The 20,223-nt window shown below is 40.2% G+C and overlaps 4 protein-coding genes across 5 annotated transcripts in view; 3 read left to right on the top strand and 1 right to left on the bottom strand.

Moving 5' to 3' along the window:
- The window catches only part of pam (peptidylglycine alpha-amidating monooxygenase), an 18,884-nt gene extending 8,846 nt beyond the window's left edge, over nucleotides 1-10,038 (bottom strand). Inside the window, exons 1-13 of one of the 2 annotated variants that reach the window (XM_017038428.2) lie at nucleotides 9,928-10,038; nucleotides 5,473-5,619; nucleotides 5,266-5,390; nucleotides 3,927-4,050; nucleotides 3,361-3,418; nucleotides 2,893-2,980; nucleotides 2,719-2,810; nucleotides 2,520-2,603; nucleotides 2,353-2,401; nucleotides 2,083-2,150; nucleotides 1,396-1,476; nucleotides 1,050-1,126; nucleotides 136-239 (exon numbers count right to left, since the gene is read on the bottom strand). In XM_017038428.2, the coding sequence (XP_016893917.1) occupies nucleotides 136-239; nucleotides 1,050-1,126; nucleotides 1,396-1,476; nucleotides 2,083-2,150; nucleotides 2,353-2,401; nucleotides 2,520-2,603; nucleotides 2,719-2,810; nucleotides 2,893-2,980; nucleotides 3,361-3,418; nucleotides 3,927-4,050; nucleotides 5,266-5,357 (917 nt within the window). In that variant the 5' untranslated portion in view covers nucleotides 5,358-5,390; nucleotides 5,473-5,619; nucleotides 9,928-10,038. The other variant, XM_017038429.2, reaches the window with a different exon arrangement.
- LOC103389163 (threonine synthase-like 2) overlaps nucleotides 1-20,223 on the top strand; it is a 649,915-nt gene that overhangs the window by 445,420 nt on the left and 184,272 nt on the right. The gene's annotated exons all lie outside the window — the stretch shown is intronic.
- Nucleotides 10,575-13,323, top strand: LOC103389199 (S-phase kinase-associated protein 2-like; the record flags this gene model as incomplete). The annotated part of the gene is made up of 7 exons (XM_008324515.3): nucleotides 10,575-10,750; nucleotides 11,911-12,152; nucleotides 12,251-12,362; nucleotides 12,619-12,762; nucleotides 12,867-13,001; nucleotides 13,107-13,205; nucleotides 13,293-13,323. Coding segments are annotated over exons 1-7 (777 nt in total), but the record flags the coding sequence as incomplete, so codon positions are not given.
- On the top strand, nucleotides 13,390-17,356 carry skp2 (S-phase kinase-associated protein 2, E3 ubiquitin protein ligase). Its single transcript, XM_008324505.3, has 9 exons — nucleotides 13,390-13,654; nucleotides 13,753-13,864; nucleotides 14,121-14,264; nucleotides 14,369-14,503; nucleotides 14,609-14,707; nucleotides 14,795-14,922; nucleotides 15,025-15,076; nucleotides 15,756-15,863; nucleotides 15,969-17,356. The coding sequence occupies exons 1-9, from the start codon at nucleotides 13,414-13,416 to the stop codon at nucleotides 16,186-16,188; spliced, it is 1,239 nt and encodes a 412-aa protein (XP_008322727.3). The 5' UTR covers nucleotides 13,390-13,413; the 3' UTR covers nucleotides 16,189-17,356.

The following is a 20,223-nucleotide window of genomic DNA, read 5'->3' as shown; positions in this document are numbered from 1 at the left end:
GAGCATTTCTTTTAGTCTGGAACAGATTTGACCAAGAAAAACAAGATGGAAACGATAAAGACGAGTGGAGCATTTTCTTGTTATTCACCAAATGATACAGTAAAAAAATAATCTGATTTTAACAACTGAACTCACCCAATGTAAGTGTTGGAGGTTCGGCCTTCCCCGCTAAACATACATCTGGCAGCTAAGGTGTCACCGTACTTCACATCCACATCTTTGTTGGCAGGATAAAAAGCCTGGAAAGGAGAAAAAGGGGGAAAAAAAACACATGCACCAAAATGTTCATTACCGGGGTCCAAATGATTCAAATTTCAAAATTCGGATGATCACATGGTCAACTTTAAAAATTGGATTTGTTAATATTTTCCACATGTTTATAGATCTAGACAATAACCAACCTAGGGTAGCATTACATATTAATCATGTTGGCTATCATTTAAAGAAAAATAACAGGAATAACCTTTACTACATTTTATATATTTTCAATAACTTTCCAGCCCATTAAAGCCATGGCTTTAAGTTAATTGTCTACTGGGAAGTGTCTGCAAGCTCTTGGTCACGTGGTCATAAATTGTAATAGTTTACTTCTTAGGAAATGTGTGTTCCTCTTGACTAGGTTGGAATCCAGGAAATGGATTTTGGTGACCAAAAAGAGGGGACTTAATAATCTAGAGGAAGTTCGGAAGGTTAATGATTGTGTCCTTTGTCTGAACTGAAATTCAACGACTGCGTGATGTAACCATGTAAAACCATATAAAAGAGACCCCCCCCCCTAACAGGGGGTCAGTCGTCTCTAACAACTGTACTAGACAGGAGTTAGGAGGGGCTCTCTCGGCCAAGATACTTAGAATAAATCCATTAAAGACAAACTCTGTTGGCTCTTGATTTTTCCAAATGATGTAAATATATCTACGACAAAACATATTTACCGTAAGTCTCAACTGAAACAATGTAATCAAAGCAAATATAACCAGTCTATGTTCAGTGCTGAGACCCCTACAGTTTATTAATATTTGGTTTTGAAACCATGTAATTGCTGTACACACCTGTGGCAGCTGAGGAGACTGTCGTCCAATCAGGCTCCACTTCCCTTTTCTGATCCTGTATCCAGTGACTACTTTCCCTGTGGGGACACACACACATGCAGATGATGCAGACCAGGAGTTAGTTGGTCTTCATTAACCTCTCATTGACATTCATGAACATTTCACGCACGCACAACTACATGCATGGACAGACACAGACACAAATTGCTATTGTAAGGTTGATTATTTTAATATTTAAGATATTAATATTCTGCCGTTGTCCTGCATACTCCTGGGGAGGCTTTTGCGTCACACTGAAACACACAACTTGAACAGAGGAAAGTGCAATGAGGACGCTGCGACTCACCGAGGTGATGCGTGTGTGTCCTGAAGGCAAACGGGTAGATGGGATAGGACGAGTAGTCGCAGGCAATGTCTGCGTTTGTGACTGAGATAGAAAAAGACAAGACAAAGAATCAGGTAAAGGCAGAATGATTGCAAAGAAACTTCATTTGTAACAAGATTTCAACTTTTATAAAAAAAAAAATTAAAAACCAGCATTTTTGGTTTGTTACTACATAAATTGTTTATTAAATTGTTGTCGCTCATCCACATTGTGACATAACATTTTAAACACTGAAAATATAACATATTAGAACTGACCAATCAGAGGCTCAACAACTACTGTATGCCATCACGCGAACGTTTCCAATTTCTTAATGGACTTCGGTGGAAGAGATTGAAGAAGTACTTTGAGACAGACTTGTGATTCTTATAACTTATAGCTGACGTCGAGGAGATGTGTGTTTAAAAACCAAGGCCTATTCCTTTAAAGTATTAACACCAGTCTCCTTTTCACTTGGTTTGTTTACACGTAACTCTTGCCCAGGAGAAAATGATGTACCGCCAAGTATAACCAAGTGTTTTGAATGTGTCTATTTTGGCAAAAAACTGTCAGAATTTCTATTTAATTTGCTCAAATACGTTCTCCTGTTCCCAGGGGAGTGAAAAGGGCAGTTGACCCTGAGGGGGAAAGAAAACCAACAACATTCACCTCTCTTCCCTGGAAGAATGACTGTGTCCACAGACATGAGCAGGTAGATGCCAGCGATGAAAGGCTGCCTGTCAGGAAAAACAAAACTGCCAGCGATGAAAGGCTGCCTGTCAGGGGGAAAAAAAACACAAAGACAGTTCTGTTCCATTTCTTCATGTACTTCTCTCTGTTGGTGGTAAAGCAAGTCATGCAGCTCGTAACCGACACACGTTTTCACTGTTTCCTCTTTTGTTTTCAGTTGTTAAACAGAAATGTTGATGATCTACTCACGGTTTGGACGTCATTTTCACTGAGAGTCCTGAGCAATCTCTGTGGTGGTCTACAGAGGAAATGTAAATTAGAAGTAATTCAATACAATTACATAGGAGTCGAGTGGCCTCCATGTAACTGTTAAACAATCAAAAGCAGTTCACAGCTCTCTAGACACTACTACTCACCCCTGAAAGCACTGACGTCTCCATAATGAACCTGCAGCACAAAGTAGGATGATCCTGATTTTCTCCCAACTTTAAAACCAACATCTGAGGAACAGAAGTCAAATCCATATATATCACCAAAAACATTTGTTTTGTATACTGACAATATGATGCTGAATATTTTTGTCTAAACACGACCAGAGGTCAGTGAACATCTGACCTTTAGGTAACTTGGTGGGTGGGGCGTCGCGGGCCCAGGCGTACTTGATGGAGGACTCGTCCTTACAGGTGCCCGCGGAACTGCCACAGTCCCTGCAGACACAGAGAGAGCAGTGAGGAGAGTGGAGTCGCTTCTCGGGTAAATGTTGAGCTGTGATTGGTCGATGGATCTTACCAGTAGTTGCTGGTAGAGACGGGCCTCTGGCAGCCAAACAGGATCATGTGATGCACAGTGTCCATACTGGCATGAGGTATAAAGTCCACTGAGAAAGAACAGCAGTGGTGAAAGTATTTAATAGTTAAACAGAGGTCAGACTGACTCACTAACACACAGAAAATCAGAGCCATCACTGCACCAAAGTAGACATGTTTACTGTTTTGACAATAGAACTTAGCATTTTCCCCTTAGCTGTAGAAGGGGAACAACATACATACATACAGTATGTACATGTATGTATATATACATACATATGTACATACATACGTATGTATGTATATATACATACATATATTTATATATATATATATACATATACATACATATATACACATATATACATATATATACACAAATATATACACATATATACACATACATATATATACATATATAATTACATATTTATAAAGAAAACATTCTCACCAATATAAACATCTTGACTTGTTGGCACAGGAAAGGCCATGCAGAGGTAAGTGTCCGACTGCAATGAGTTAAAAACAATATGAATATAATAATAATAATGAACAGAAAAGCATATTCTGACAAATTAAGCTTCATGACTCGGTGGTTTTTTTGCAACATATGTTACACTGACATCTGACTGTTAGTTTGTAACTGGGTCTTTGTCCCAATTTACACATATTCTGACAAATTAAGCTTCATGACTCTGTGTTTTTTTTGCCACATGTTACTTTTTTTATAGTCTGTATTCATTTTTGTGTTGCTTGTTTTTAAACAACTAAACTTCAGTTTGATTTTTTTTTTAATGACTGATATTTAATGAGTTACGACTAATGCAGAAGTAATTTCATCATCATCTGTCATGTAGCCGCACATAACTTCCTGTTGTTGATTTAATGACTAGGTGAAAGTGAACACGAAGGTTTGAGTTAAAATTAAACTAGGTTATTTGCTTAGCACCGAGTAAAAAGTTCTGCTTCGGAGTGTTTCTTCAGTACAAACCAGTGAATGGTGAGAGACAGACTCACCGTCTTTGGGACGACACCCGGCATCCGTATGTCCATGGAGAAGTTGTCAGGGTTTTCTATCACCAGTGGCTGCTTTGTTCTGGAAACACAGCTGTAGGGATCCAACAGCACATCCTCCTGAGACCTTAGAGAACAACAGAAGAGCAGTTAAACTTATTTACTGAAACAGTCCGACCACTTTCCTCAACTGTTGGCTTTATTTATTTATTTTCGCCAGGCATATTTTGATAGTAATTTAGAGTTACAATCCTGAGGTGGATTTCACCTTCTGTAAACGTGCAGAACAAAAGCTCTGGACACACCTAACTTTCTTATTGCCTTAGGGATTTTATATTTTAAAATACTGAGAAGCTGAACAATGCTGCTCTCGCTGGTATTTATTTCTTAACGATAATCTTTGAAATACAAACCAGGTCAAGGTCTCATTGGTATACTTTGCAACAAAATTAATCAGGAATATTATATGGACTTTTTTCCATCTGAACCAAGGTTGCTGGTCTAAAGTTTGTTTAGCAGCGACATGACGACCCTAGAGAATCTTTAAAAAAAGAGGGAAAATCAGGTTGACTGGGAGGAATTGGACTGATCAGTCACAAGATTGCAGCCCACCAACCGGCATTCTCTAACTGATGAACTTGAGAAAATTGGAATGCATTTAGTAAATCTGATTTTAATTTCATTTGTATTTGAGTCTCAGAAAAATTCTGGCCCTTCGATAGTTAGAGTTGGAGAACCCTGTTATAGACCAGGACGTTGTTAAAAACACAGAAGGTTGATTTGAAGAAAGTAGGTCTGAACAGGAAAAACCCAAATACCTGACACTATATTCCTGTAGATCATACATGTCAAACTCAAGGCCCGGGGGCCAAATGTGGCCCTCCAAGCCGTTTTGTGTTCATGTCGCAGAGTTTCTTAACCTAAATATACCCCTTCAAGGGGAACTTTATTGCTGATGTGGCCCCCTGGTGGTAACGAGTTTGACACCCCTGCTGTAGACTAAATAACAAATATCCTAAAGTGTATCAGCCCACTGGTCGGCTCTCAATTAAACAATAAACAACTTCCGAATTTATTAACGTCGATAACTGTCATCTCCTGTCATTATTTTATTTTTCAAAATATCATAGGTAGTAAACGTAAAAATATCTTATTAACTCATACGACAGGTGATAGAAACAGACAGTTGGGAGAGCACTGGCACGACAACTTGGACGCTTTGTTTATCCATCAGTCAGTATCAGTCAAACTTCGAGCTTATTTTGTAAATGGCTAACATTACAATAAATTACTCAATAAGCTGAGGTCAAAACATCCCTGGAATATTGCTTTCATGACCTACCTTTTTGACTGGTGCCCCCAGCCATGGCTGTGCCTCATGAAGGCTAGCACCATGACACAGAACACAGGGAGTCTCATCACGGCTGTGGCCATCACAGTGTCTTCTCCTGGTGCTGCTGCTGTGTTCTGCACACGTAAAACAGCACAGTGAATCACAGCTGATGAACCAAGACAAAGAGCGCGAGAGAGAAACGTCTGACTTTCTTACTCGGCTGAAGTGAGACGGAAGAAGAAGATGAGGAGGAAGAAGGAGCGGGAGGAGGAGTCTTTATTCCAGTAACATCGTGGAGCACAGTTTAGCTCCGATTCCCTCCAGCGTGTCGAGCGGTTCAGACAGTTTGGTGCAGGTCACCACCTGCAGGAGGAGAGCAGCTGTGACTTAATAAAGAATTAGGAATTTGGAAGATTATCAATGTCATTCTGTTAATCCTAAAGCAAAGCAAACATATTCTGTCCTCTTTGTCTGTTCAATATACAGAGGTAAGCTCTGAGATTGATAAGAACCAGTATCACAACCTATTTTTCAATATAATTATCATAAATTATTATAATTATTATTATCGGTTTTTCTCCGGCTGCACTGCATTCAGTGGCATATACGCAAGTTTTTTTTTTTATCCAATCATATTTCAGTCTCATGTGTTTCCAGGTTGAAAGAAATCAGCCCTAAGGCCTTCAGAGCCAGTAGTGGTGGGGCTCAGAGCCTAATATGAATGGCGATGAGATTGTTTCTTTAACAAATCAGATTTTAAGTTGGCATCAACCTGGCAGAGCAAGGCCTTCTAGGTGTCCCAGAGTTACGATTACGATTTGAGCGAATGGTCACTGATTACTTCCTTTTATTGATCAAAATGACTTAACATATAATGTTCACCTTATCGTCTATTTGCCTCATTGTTCTTCGTGGAGACGGCTATCTATAAAGCACTGTTTAGAATCCATTTGGCCCACTTTGGAAGACTTTTCGGAGAATTCCTCCGTATCTGTAACATTGAGTAAAACCATGGAGGCAGCCATGTTGCCGGACTGTTGACATCAATCAGCCACTCGATTGGTCTAGCACAATCGACGTGTCGAACCGTGTCACCGCTCGCAAACCACAATCTTATAGCCAGTTCTGCATGAAATGCCTCGCCATAAAGAATGGGCAGGATTTTTTGCGACAAACTTTTTGCTGTAAGCTTAACGTAACTCGTTCTTTTTTTTTATGAACTTAAGATCGTGTAGTTGGAGCAGACGTTGGCGCGAGATGAAACGATTATAGGGTTCACCTTACAGCCTAAGTAGCGTTGGAGTCATCTTAAGGAAAGAGAAGGGCGGATTCTGTGGTTCTGTGGTTTCTACAGACATGATGACAGCATTGAGATATAAATGTATTCTGGCAGGATGAAAACTGAAGGTCAAGGTGAAGAACGCGCAGTACACCACTGCTATTTAATGATCTATTTAATAAGGATTAACTGTGATGAATCAGCCGCTAATTTATGATTGGTCTATTAAACATTTAACTGGTTTATCAGCTCTCATTTTAAATTCCAGTTTGTGCAGTAAACATTGCTGATACACAGCACCTTATTTGTTCAAACTAAAATGTACAGGAGCTCTTGCGAAATCAATATGCAAATTACAAACAATAGGAAATGCAACAGCCAGCACTCTTGGCTTACATTAGACAAAACCTGTAATGACACAACCGTATACCGGGGGTGTCAAAGTCCATTCTCTGCAGTTGATTATTATTTATTCCAGTTACACATACCGTACGTTGTAATGTGAAATAAAAATGTTAATTTATCAGATTTAGAAACTAACACTTAAAGCAAACTTTTCAAGGAAATTCATAACTCGGACAACAAACACACTCTCTCAGTTCCAAATGAAACAGGTTTTGGGTTAAGTTGACGAGGTTGAACACAGCGAGAAGATTTCTCATCATCATGAAATACATTGATATATATTTGTAACCTGTAGTCAAGCAGCACAGGCTTCATTAAAAGGTAACTAAATGCTTTTTAGGCTCCCGTGGGCCACAAAAAAAAAAAAAAAGACTTGGCGGACAGCATTTGGCCCACAGTTCTCAAGTTTCACCCATGTGGTATAAACCCTCACAAATACAGCACAAAATCAAGTGGAATTTGATCTGAAGGATAAGTAAGTGACAAAACAAAACAAAAATTCTCCTATGAAAAAAAATTACTTCACACACATCAGAAACAATACTTGATAAGCTCTTGACATCACAACTTAACCAAACATCAGTGACCGAAAGGACTTGTTGATATACTCCAGGCTCCATTAGAAAACTAAATTGTGCCGTTTATCATTTTTAAATTTTGAAGTCCTTATTTTCTGATGTTCTTCAGAGACGTAACCTTATTAAATGAGGCGGCAGTACACAAGCAGTTTTCACCACTAAAACCGCTACATTGTCGTACACACTTTGGAACTACATGGTGGGAGGTTTTTAAACTTTATCCCATTGTTCGAAGCGAAGATATCATCGTCTCGATGTCACTTTATCGGGGGCCTTAGGTGAATAAAACCTGTTTGTCCTGGTGATAGTACACATTCATATTCGAATAAGTTTGTGTCTGCCTCAAAAAACAGAACATGCTATCAAAAACACCTCTTGTATGGAAAATTTGATCTCATTTTGTTTTTTTGTGAAAATGTTTTTCCAAAAAGTAGTCATGGTCACTGAAAAACACCAACACGGACAACAATTCGGTTCAGAAAACAAGAAAGAGCTCAAAAGGGTTGAAAATGCCAAACAGTCCAATGAGGGCACCAGACAATTCAACAATCACACTGCACACACCCATACCATCGCCTTTATATTTACCTGAAGGGCCAGAGGATGCTCGTGAAATACAGAACAACAGTCGCTGAGCTCTGGAGCTGCCACAGTGACTCATCTCTGACAACACAGAGACGAAGAGAGGGGGAGGAGGCTGTGCTGATGATGTCACAGCTCCTCTAAGGAGACCAGAGATGAAACTATGGAAACAGGGCTAATCCTGCTGATGGAGTACTGCACACATTCACCCAGGGTGAAAACTCACACACAGACACACAATCCCAAACACTGGGCTGTGCAGCCATTATTGTCAGGGAGAGGCACTGATTTACATCAGCTTTTACAGGGAAAGCCTTAACACCAATCTTATCCTAACTACAAGTCACAACATGTTTCTCACTCCTCACTGCTCCAGGTTTGCTCATCTGATCCCTGTCTGGTCACCGTGGGTTATTTGCATAATCTTGAATTTTTCTGCTCTTTGAAAAACATTTGTGACAAACGTGAGAGTTGCACTTTGTGCAGTCTTCTTAGTGTTGCATAATAAAAATGTTGTGAAAAAAAAAATTTCACAAGAGGCACTGTGTCCAAAAAAGTCCAGTTTTCAAGGCCTTGGGTTTTGTAAATTGAGACAGCCGGACTTCGTACCGTGGATGAAGTCAGTCTTTTACTTGGATCGTAAATCACAAAGGTGATATGTTTTTTGTTGAAAAGATATGCGTTCAAGACCCTCAGACTCCACACAGACAGATTTGTTGACATAAAGTCTTAGGGTCAATGTTGTAGCCATGACAAACATTCACATTTACACACAGAATTCTTGTCAAGACGCGCACCGACATCCAAAGCGTTATCACCACCCATCGCCTACATAACCAAAACTCTGACTTAGTCTTCACCCACATCTTTATCCTGACTTAGAACAAAGTCTGAGGATATTCCACAATCATATGAAACAAATGGATATGCAATCAACTACAGAGCAACCAACTAAATAGTTCGATTTTAATAGGTAGATTTAGATGACATAGCCCTTTACCACAAATAACCATGTAGAAATAAGAGTGACCATTTTCTTTGGCCAAATTCACTCTATCGACCAGATTGAGGGAAATAAAGGCACATCCATTTAATCGAGTTTTGATTGATTTCGGTGCTGGTTTAGAACATGTCACATTAGAAGGAAAACATACAGGAAAAAAATACACAATAAAGGCTTTTTTATCATTTTACTTACTGCAACGGATTAGGATCGTGATCATTGAAACCAGGTTTTGATGCCAATTAGTGCAGTTGGACATTGACAGAATACATTATCATGCTTGTCAAGACCCCACTGGTTAATGCTCACAGAAACAATTATGGATAAAAGGCGAATGTTTTTACGAGAAACATATATCTAAACGTATTTTAAGAAGTTTCAATTATCTGGTTAAACCGAATATTCTTTTCTAATATGTGTTATTCGTTTACAGAATGTCTCAAAATGCAATTAAAAGCCACTACGTCAAAATCAAACAGTAGGTGAAAAATAAAAAACACGCCTTTAAATTTGCTAATACGCTAAGCTAACACAAACGAAGTTGTTAGGGAATACATGTGGGCTGTAAACGTTTGCGACAGGTACAATTTTTTTATTAAAACTAAATAAAATAATCGTGAGCGTGTCTCTGTGATGACTCTCTGTGTGGGAGTGAACGGCTAACGTTAGCTTCCTGCTGCGTCGCTGTGTTTTGACAGGCTTAAACCTATGGTCACGTCCACCAGCGGTCTCTTTAAAGATGGAGATAACGGTCAATTATGTTTTTTTAAACAGTACCTGATTCTGTTAAGAACGCCATTAAGTAAAACCAGAAAACACCCTACCTTTTGCCAACACTTGGGGGTTTCTCCCGGTCTTGAGTAATCAGATCCAATTCTTTCTATTGTTAAAATCAAACACAACAATACCATTTCCGCCTTTTCAAATTAAAAGCACGACAGACTGCACTGCCTGACAACTAACTGAACAGGGTTCTACTGTCGATTTCAAATTTTTAGGTGCTTTTCAAGAGAATACAATAAACAGATTTTATATTAGCAGTTACATCAAAAGTATTTTGAGAAGTTGAACGTTTTAATCGTTCTGTTAGGTCCATATATAGCTCCTCGAAATACGAGTAAGCAACTTTTGCAAGATTTTCCTCGTGATACGAGGAAGCCGAGAGGAAACGAAGAAGACTCTCACTCTCTCTCACCTTCTATGATCACCTTCTGTAACTCATTATACTCATAACTCATAACTTCTGTTATGAGTTACAGAAGGCGATCGCAGGAGACAACACTGACATTTAGAGGTGGATGTGGACTTTAAAATGTTTTCTTTGACTTAGTTTCTCTTCTATTTATTTAACGTGAAATATAATTCACTTTCTAACTTTCAACCCGCTTGTTGTTGGGTTGAACTACCAACTTTCAACCCAGAGGTGGCAGTAGAGCTCAATTTGTTGCTTGAGAACGCCCAAAGTCGTAAGTAAAGAAGACGCATAACTTCCGACGTGATGACGTAGAGTGACGTGGATCGATTAGAAACATAGGGCGCCCTGCATCAGGCGGTGAGTTTAAAGAGTCCTGGTGAGAAACAGGGAGAAAAGAGAAGAAAACGCCGGGAATTCGTGGACGATAGTAAAGGACAGATGAACACAGACAGGTAAACACGCACGGATTTTAAATCTTATTTTCATTCTATTTATATAAAGGTCTTTGAGCTGATTTAAGGTTGAATTTGAGCGCCACTGAGCCATCCATGTAAAAACTGTGACAACTCCTAGGTTCCTATGTAGTTATAAATCCATAATAAACAGTGACCAGGGTGGGTTTATGACGTTTGTGATATTTGTTATTGTATTTTTTTTTAATACATTCTACAAGTGAATTTGTTTTTTGCTTGAAATACAAGTGGTCAAAGAGTGATACCGCGCTTTCCTCAGAGCTCGGCCTCTGATCAGATCTTCTCTGTGCATCAGTCCCTCGTATTTTAAATAATTAATCATATTATCAGTAGAACAGTTAAAACAGAATACAAAGTACATGAATGTAGACGAGATCTGAAACAAATCGGACCCGGTATTTTAGAAATTGCGCGGTCCTTTGGGTAGTTATTCCTACAATATGGCGGGCAGAGCGTTGAGTGTGAGGGGGGTACAAGTTCTCCAGGTCTGACTCTAACAAAACTAGTTTCAACTGTAAACGATCTAACACGAAATAATAAAAAAAAAAAGGTTAAATGAAACTAACACAAAAAGACCTCAAGTTAAAATAATAATCATAAAACTAGTCCTCACACAACTAAACCATCTTGAGACCAGTTATAATGCTGCCAGTATCTACAAAACTAAAACTGGATAGAATTTATTCAATAACTATTTCATAGTGTGCTTAATTTATGAGTTACAGAACTTAGCAAACAAACAAAAACACATTCATTTGCTTCAGTTGTCTTATGATTAAAAAGTTCCTCAAAGACATTGAGTCTGATGGGAAAAAATCAAAGACATTGATTTTTAAAAAAAAAAAAAAAAAATCCCAAATGGCATCAGTCACATCGGATTTTCATCAGGATATCTCTTTTGTTGTGTCGCCTAGCCAAGCCCAGCTTGTAGCCGCAGCGAATCAACGAGAATGGCTTGAAACTTGTCAGTACATACTTTAATTACAACGTCAAAGGTTTCCGGTTCCGCGTCAAAGCCAGTTTGAAAAAAGTTGAGGGCAGTAGCAAATCTGCTGTTGTGCTGGGGTGTGGGAGCTGTCTGTTTTTTGTATTAACTATTGTGATGTTTTTTTGTTGTTTTTTTTTTTTTTTTTACCCAGCATGCCTCTGCAGGACCTGCCCTGCCTCAGTCTCCAGGGCTCCATGTTGACTCAGTCCAACAAACGCAAGTCCAGAAACTTTCTGAGCGAGGGTCTGGACACAGAGTGCACCCCCACAGAATTGATCCAGCAGTGTTCCCCCCGACACAAGCTGCAGAGACTCAACACTAAGGACAAGGAGAACGACTACGGACACTTTGTTCTGGCCAGGAGACCTCGGAGGAAGAAGGAGTCCAGTACAGGTTAGATGTGACCTCTGAACTTTCACCTCTGAACTGTCAATGTAACATCTCTCTCATCGTTACTCTTATTGTGCCCCTCCCCCCCCAAACCCCTGCAGGTATTTCATGGGACCAACTGCCGGATGAGCTACTTCTTAAAATCTTCTTCTACCTCCCCCTGCAGGACCTTCTTGGGATATCCAGAGTTTGCAAACGCTGGCACCGTTTAATGCAAGTCTTCAGGAACTCTGTTCTGTAACGTCAGCTACAAATGGATTTAAGGATCTTTAAATAAGTCTCATAGTCAATAGATAGGACAGGAACATTAATGTGTATATATAAATACACTAAGTATATTTATGAAAATGCAGTATATATACATAAATAAACAACAAAATCTCAGTATTGATGTCACTGCGTCTTATGAAGGGTTGACAGCTTGAATTGAACCTGGTAAAATCTAACCAAGTTGTTGTATCGGTCCCAGGTTCGACGAGTCTCTGTGGCACAGCGTGGATCTGGAGGGTATGACCCAGGCAGACGCGGCTCTGAGGCACGTCCTGAAAACCAAGGTGACGAGGCTGCGCTGTCCACGGTCGTACGTAGAGGAGCTGCGACTCGCAGGCACCGAGTGAGTGCGTCTGTTTAACTCCGACGTGTTGAACGTGTCGTGTCTGCGGGATTCTGGTGATCCTGATGGTTGTTTGTTTGTTTGTTTGTTTCCTGGGGTGGCAGGCCGCTTCAGATGGCTGAGCTGGACCTGTCCAGTTCCATCATCCCCACCTCTGTCCTGGAGAGCATCATCTGTGGCTGCAGACAGCTCAGGTGTCTGAGTCTGGAGGGACTGCAGCTGTCTGACCTCATCATCAAGTAGGTGTCTGAAAACAAACACACACACACACACACACCTTCCTGCTCCACTGTCACTGCTCATCAAGCGCAGACTGACCAGGTACCTCTCACTGTTCTTCTTAGGTCTGTGGCTCAGAACACACACCTGTTGCAGCTGAACCTGAGCGGCTGCTCCGGCTTCTCTGACGCGGCTCTCACTGACATGCTGCAGTCTTGCTCCAGGTGAGAGGACGGTCCTGACGCGGTTGTTCTTCAGGCTGAACAGATCCTGGACTTTACCCCCCTCCTCCCTCACTCTTTTCTCTGCAGTCTGGAGCAGCTGAACCTGTCCTGGTGTGACTTGTGTTTTGTCGGGGGGGTGGGGGCTTTTTTTTTTTTTTTTTAACTTTTTGGTTTTTTTTTTTTTTTTTTTTTTTTTTTTTTACCCAGCATGCCTCTGCAGGACCTGCCCTGCCTCAGTCTCCAGGGCTCCATGTTGACTCAGTCCAACAAACGCAAGTCCAGAAACTTTCTGAGCGAGGGTCTGGACACAGAGTGCACCCCCACAGAATTGATCCAGCAGTGTTCCCCCCGACACAAGCTGCAGAGACTCAACACTAAGGACAAGGAGAACGACTACGGACACTTTGTTCTGGCCAGGAGACCTCGGAGGAAGAAGGAGTCCAGTACAGGTTAGATGTGACCTCTGAACTTTCACCTCTGAACTGTCAATGTAACATCTCTCTCATCGTTACTCTTATTGTGCCCCTCCCCCCCCAAACCCCTGCAGGTATTTCATGGGACCAACTGCCGGATGAGCTACTTCTTAAAATCTTCTTCTACCTCCCCCTGCAGGACCTTCTTGGGATATCCAGAGTTTGCAAACGCTGGCACCGTTTAATGCAAGTCTTCAGGAACTCTGTTCTGTAACGTCAGCTACAAATGGATTTAAGGATCTTTAAATAAGTCTCATAGTCAATAGATAGGACAGGAACATTAATGTGTATATATAAATACACTAAGTATATTTATGAAAATGCAGTATATATACATAAATAAACAACAAAATCTCAGTATTGATGTCACTGCGTCTTATGAAGGGTTGACAGCTTGAATTGAACCTGGTAAAATCTAACCAAGTTGTTGTATCGGTCCCAGGTTCGACGAGTCTCTGTGGCACAGCGTGGATCTGGAGGGTATGACCCAGGCAGACGCGGCTCTGAGGCACGTCCTGAAAACCAAGGTGACGAGGCTGCGCTGTCCACGGTCGTACGTAGAGGAGCTGCGACTCGCAGGCACCGAGTGAGTGCGTCTGTTTAACTCCGACGTGTTGAACGTGTCGTGTCTGCGGGATTCTGGTGAACCTGATGGTTGTTTGTTTGTTTGTTTGTTTCCTGGGGTGGCAGGCCGCTTCAGATGGCTGAGCTGGACCTGTCCAGTTCCATCATCCCCACCTCTGTCCTGGAGAGCATCATCTGTGGCTGCAGACAGCTCAGGTGTCTGAGTCTGGAGGGACTGCAGCTGTCTGACCTCATCATCAAGTAGGTGTCTGAAAACAAACACACACACACACACACACCTTCCTGCTCCACTGTCACTGCTCATCAAGCGCAGACTGACCAGGTACCTCTCACTGTTCTTCTTAGGTCTGTGGCTCAGAACACACACCTGTTGCAGCTGAACCTGAGCGGCTGCTCCGGCTTCTCTGACGCGGCTCTCACTGACATGCTGCAGTCTTGCTCCAGGTGAGAGGACGGTCCTGACGCGGTTGTTCTTCAGGCTGAACAGATCCTGGACTTTACCCCCCTCCTCCCTCACTCTTTTCTCTGCAGTCTGGAGCAGCTGAACCTGTCCTGGTGTGAATTCAGCAGCTCTCACATCAGAGGCGTCACCGAGAACCTGAGCTCCGCCGTCACACACCTGAACCTCAGCGGCTACAGAGAGACTCTGACACTGGAGGGTGAGAGACGAACACAGGTCTTTGTCACAGTGTGTGTGTGTGTGTGTGTGTGTGGAACCAGAGCTTTGTTATCTGATCTGCTGGAACTGCGTGTATTTGCAGATGTGAAGATGCTGGTGGACAGATGTCCACATATTCAAACCTTAGATTTAAGGTAAGAAATGAGTTTTAATCCCTGGAGAGCAGCAGGGGGAGTAGGAGAGATTTTTGGTGCTTAACACACTACAGCCAGTCAGGCAGGATTGAAACGTCACTCCTCTGATTACGAGCCGGATCAAATCAATCACATCTGGAAGATTACCAACCGCTGACGTCTGTTTTTAATCTAACATGGGTGTCAGACACATTGCCACCAGGGGGCCACATCAGCAATACAGTTTCCTTTAAAGGGCTAGTTGTAAGTGGAAGACTGTATAGATCAGGGGTCCGTGGACCAGTACCAATGCATAGGTCATTTGGTACTGGGACACGGTGGAAAAAAATGTAATGTTTGTACTTAATTTTTACTAATTTACTTCATTCAAAGATAATCCAGTCATATCCATTTACTTTCTTTATTTAAAGATAATCTGGAAATATTTCAAAATAATATCATTATTCAGACTCAGACTATTCTTCATTGCTACGTAATAAAAAAACATTTAATTTCTCAGGTTAAGAAACTCTGCTGCATGGACTTTACTAAATGTTTTTTAAGCTCCCGCGGGCCACACAAAATGGTTTGGCGGGCCGCATTTGGCCCCCGGGCCTTGAGTTTGCCATGTGATCTAACAGTTCTTAAGTGATCGTACAGTTTTAAATGTTGCATTAATCCACATTTGTCCTGTTTCCAGTGACAGTACTCTGCTGATGGCCGACAGCTTCCCCGTCCTGGCACAACTCAAACACCTGCAGCATCTGTCTCTGAGCCGCTGTTACCACATCCACGTCGCTGCCCTGACGTGAGTTTCTCCCCCAGGAGCACAAGCACCACCACCATCATTGTTTATCTGCCACACTAACATGAGTAACCAACATCCCAACCCCTTTGTGTCTCCTCCCACCAGGGACCTGGGGACGACCATCCCCTCGCTCTGCTTACTGGATGTCTTCGGCCTGGTGCCTAACGGCCACCTGCCGGTGCTGAAGAAAGATCTGCCACGCATCTGCATCAACTCGAAACCCTTCTCCACCATCGCCCGACCCACGCCGGCCAGCACACCGGCGGTCCCGCTCAGCGATCGCAGCATGTGGGGCAGCAGGTGTCGACTGAGGGTCCGAATGTAAAGTGCAACCACAGCCAGGGTGTTGGTGTTTTTGCTGCTACTGAAACTACTTTAAGTGTTTTCCTGCGTCAACAGAAGTGAGAGCCACACAATGAACATTGTTGTTGTTTACAAGGATAGTTCAGGGTTTGTTTTTTGTTTTTTTTTTAAAAAGTGATGTACTATCACAGGATTTTAGCAGACAGAAAATGATGTGGATTAAGTCCCACTCTGCCATAGAGAAGTCCATAATGAAAAACACTCATTTTAAATCACAGGACCAAAGAGTTGATGTTGCACCATTTTCGTTCGTCATAATGTTTAAAATGTGTTTCAGTGTGACGTTTGTGTTTTAAATCATTTGTTCCTATTCACATCAGTGACACAAAAGTTAACGAACATGACAGCGGGTCCAGCGGCCGCTCTGTTGTCGGGAGCTTAAATTTGTGTTTTTCTCTATGGACTTTGGTGTGGGAGAAAAACTGTTTTCATTAGGGGCAAAAACTTGAATGTTCTTTTGCGAAAGATTGTCAAAAGCAAGATGAAGTAGCAAAATATGTTCATATATTTCTGTAGACCTCAGCTGGTGAACATTTTTATCCGAAGAATCTCTTGGTCGTCTAGCATGAAAATATCAATGGTGCTTAATGGTCGGTATTTTCAGGTTAATGTCAAGCTACTAGCTAGATAGTGCAAACATAACCCAACATTATGTAATATCTTAAACATTTGTCACTTTTGAATTGTCTTTTAATCTAAAAAAAAACTGTCTTTAGCTTATTGTTATTTCAATTTAAAAACCCAGAACTATCTCTTTTTTTGTACATAACATGTTGGATCTTGTGGAGTTCGAATCAAGTTTGTGTTTTAACGTCAGGAAGGAATGTTGAGTATTTGCGGATCGATGCCTGCCACGTTTAAAAGTGAGGGTGAACTTCTCTCAGTGGAAGTGCTGACAGAACTTTTTTATATCTAATATAGTTAGAACTATTTTTTTTGAAGGCTGCCTATGGTTACACTGTTTTTGTTCCCTTTACCCCATAATGCTGTTTCTCCTAATCATAATGTTGTCACTGTTGATACTGGATTCGAAACCATTTCAAAGACAAACTTGAATTTTAGCAACTGTTTCTCTTCATGTCTTCAGTAAAAAAAAAAAGTTGTTTTATTACATTGTGGTTACTACAGAATTGTCATTTATTGAATTTTTCTATTTGTATTTTTAGACCAAAAAAAAAACCTGTGATTACAAATTGTTTTTTATAATCTAAAAAATGTTATTTGGAAGTCAATCTCTCAGATTGATGAGACTAAACTACTTCCTGGTTTAAGGAGGTGGCTCCAAGAGACTTTTGACCAAAAATAACAATTTTACAGTTGAGAAATTATTTGTCAAGATTGGCAAAGAAATTAATTTTCTGGCAATAGCATAGAAAAAAAATTAATTTCCCTTCTTTATCACCTTAACCTGTTGCACATTGTGTCCAATGAAAACTTAACCGCTCATCGAAAAACAATAAAGTTAGACAAAAATTACCAAATGTACTTTTTTTTTTAGATATAAGAGATGAGAAAAAGCACCAGGTTGTATTTCCAGGTTGATTTATCTGATTCAACACACACCATATTTACATAGTTAAAATAACCATAATACCTTTTCCTTGGCACGTTACATATTACCATTACCATCCAGTCTTAAAAAAAAAAAAAAAAAGGGAGGAACAACATTCATGATTTGGATTGATTATAAAACTTCCATCATCAGCACCAAGAGCTCCCATTTCAAGATCATAAAACAAAATCATTATTAGAGCATTTAGTCTTACCTTAATCAGCAGGAGGAGTGCTGCGAAAACCTACTTTTAGTGAAAGCTGTGGTTTCAGTAGAGTTCTTTTCCCTTCTTTAGAAGAGTTCAACATAAATATCGACCTAAAACATGGAGTTAGGAGTAAGAGTTTGGAGGTTTTTGAGGAGTGGTTATTGAAGGTACTGATATACCGTCTCATCATCCAAAAAGAGGAAATGATAAATGAGCATTTGTGTCTTAATGGCAGCAATTTTCCCTACATACCATACACTTAAGCCAAGTGACTGATATGCCTTTTATCACAAAGAGGCAATGATTAGCTATTGTTAAAATTAAAAACAAAATCCAAGGTGCACCACATCTGCTGTTTTAATTAAGACCATATTTTTTTAAAAACAAAAGTTTAGCTTTTTTTTGGTATTGCAAACAGTTTTGGTCTTTTTTTTTCTCTTAAAAATAGTTGAGCTTTTTTAAGCCTCACAGGTCAGATAACAAAAGAAATAGTTAGTACAGACAAGGTTAGTCAAGTGAAGATGTTGACCAAAATAATCAATTTTTAGACTGAAGGGAAAAATGATTGAGAAAAACCAAAGATTTGGTCTTTTTGGTTTTTTTTTTTTAAAAAAAGCAAGACAAACTAGCAAATGGTTTTTTTTTTTTTAAAAAAGCAAGACAAACTAGCAAATGACTAACATATGGTTAGCAAAAAAAAAAAAAAAAAAAGACAGAAAAGTCCAGTTAACAAATATACCACTACTTCTAGGTCAGGTCACAAGCGTTAATGGAAAATAGTAATAAGTTAAATGTGCAAAAGAAAAAGGCAACATATAGCAAATTTAGCAGAAAGCTAAATCTAAAAAGCTACTTAAACTAGCTAAGAAAAGGGAAAGTGTCACACAGTGATCTACAGCTACAAGTAAGTCTGTGTTAACTGGAGTTTGAGCTCACAAAGTTCAGACTTTGTACAATTAGTGAAAGAAAAGTTAAGTTGATAACGAGGTGAGTAAAATGGGCAAACATTGTAGTAAATCGAAAAACACAGACAAATACTTTGTAAACAAAAGCTAAATTTGGCCAAAGGGTGGTTAAAAAGGAATTTGATATCATTTTTATGTTACGTTATGTCTACTTATTTACGTTTTTACGTAAATAAACTTTAGCTTTGGACATCCTTGTTTAAAGATAATGCTTTTGTTTTCATGACTATCATTAACCACAAGAGGGCGCAAAGCTGCCAGCACGTCACACAACCACACTTCAAAACACTCCACCTCTCCCTTTATAACCACAGAAAATTCTCCTTTTAAGTGCACTTCACTCTTTCGTCTCTTCCAACACTCGCAGCTATATATAAAAAAACCCTATTCCAAAAATATTATTTAAACAAACCTAACAATCGACCACCGTGCTTTTATTTCACCTGCCAGTTGACCTCTGACCCATACTCTGTGCTTTTATTTCACCTGCCAGTTGACCCGCTTTCCTCTGACCCGTACTCCGAGTCATCACATCAGTCCCACAAAAACATCAAACGTCGATTGATTTTCCCATTAGAACAGTTTTTTCGTCATTAGCACCAGTGTCTAAAAAAGATCCTCCGTTTGTATAAAATACCACCACACACTGCAGTAAAACACGTTTTCGTCGACTGGGAGGATTTTCCCAAAAATACCTACTAGTCCAGTTTTAGCTACACACTCAGTAATAAATGGTTGGAGATAATACAGGTTTAGTTAAAGTGTTAGCCTACAGGCTAACTTTGCGTGACATGCCGTAAACAGGGATACTTTGCATCACTTAAAGTAGCCCACACTCTGGAGGAGGAGCAAAGGTACAGCCAAGTTGCAGTATTGTACTGCAGCCCTCATAGGACACTAAACAGTCCGACCCACAGCACGTGCGTGTGTCGGATGCTACTTGCTGTGCTGGATTAAATACAGAAACTCATTTCCTTAGGAGAATAAAGGAGTTCTTAAAACTGGGTGGGGAAAAAAAAGTAAATAAAAAAAAATTAGGAAAAATTAAAAGGAAGTTTTTCCAAACGCTAATGTCACAAAATAGCATATGTGAAGTAATTAATGCAGTCAGTGGAGGGACAACAACACCTTTTTCTTCCTGATGGTCTGCCAAAGTTAACAGGCAAAGAACTGCGGACAGATGTCAGCTTAAAAAAAAAAAAAAAAAAAAAAAAAACTGAAACTGGCCTTTTTTCTTGGGGGGGGCTTTTTTAAAATGTTTTCCAATAAAGA

The sequence above is a fragment of the Cynoglossus semilaevis genome, chromosome 14 (assembly GCF_000523025.1).
Source record: "Cynoglossus semilaevis isolate Cse_v1.0 chromosome 14, Cse_v1.0, whole genome shotgun sequence".
In the NCBI taxonomy this organism is placed as follows: domain Eukaryota; kingdom Metazoa; phylum Chordata; class Actinopteri; order Pleuronectiformes; family Cynoglossidae; genus Cynoglossus; species Cynoglossus semilaevis.
The sequence above is the reverse complement of the archived record's forward strand: the minus strand, read 5'-3'. Positions and strand labels throughout refer to the sequence as shown.

What these genes read in the sequence shown, in the direction of transcription:
- skp2 (XM_008324505.3), top strand. Translation starts at nt 13,414, where the DNA reads ATGCCTCTGCAGGACCTGCCCTGCCTCAGTCTCCAGGGCTCCATGTTG. An exon ending in CTGTCTGACCTCATCATCAA is followed by an intron (nt 14,504 to 14,608) that starts GTAGGTGTCTGA and finishes TGTTCTTCTTAG; the next exon opens with GTCTGTGGCTCAGAACACAC. An exon ending in AGAGACTCTGACACTGGAGG is followed by an intron (nt 14,923 to 15,024) that starts GTGAGAGACGAA and finishes GTGTATTTGCAG; the next exon opens with ATGTGAAGATGCTGGTGGAC.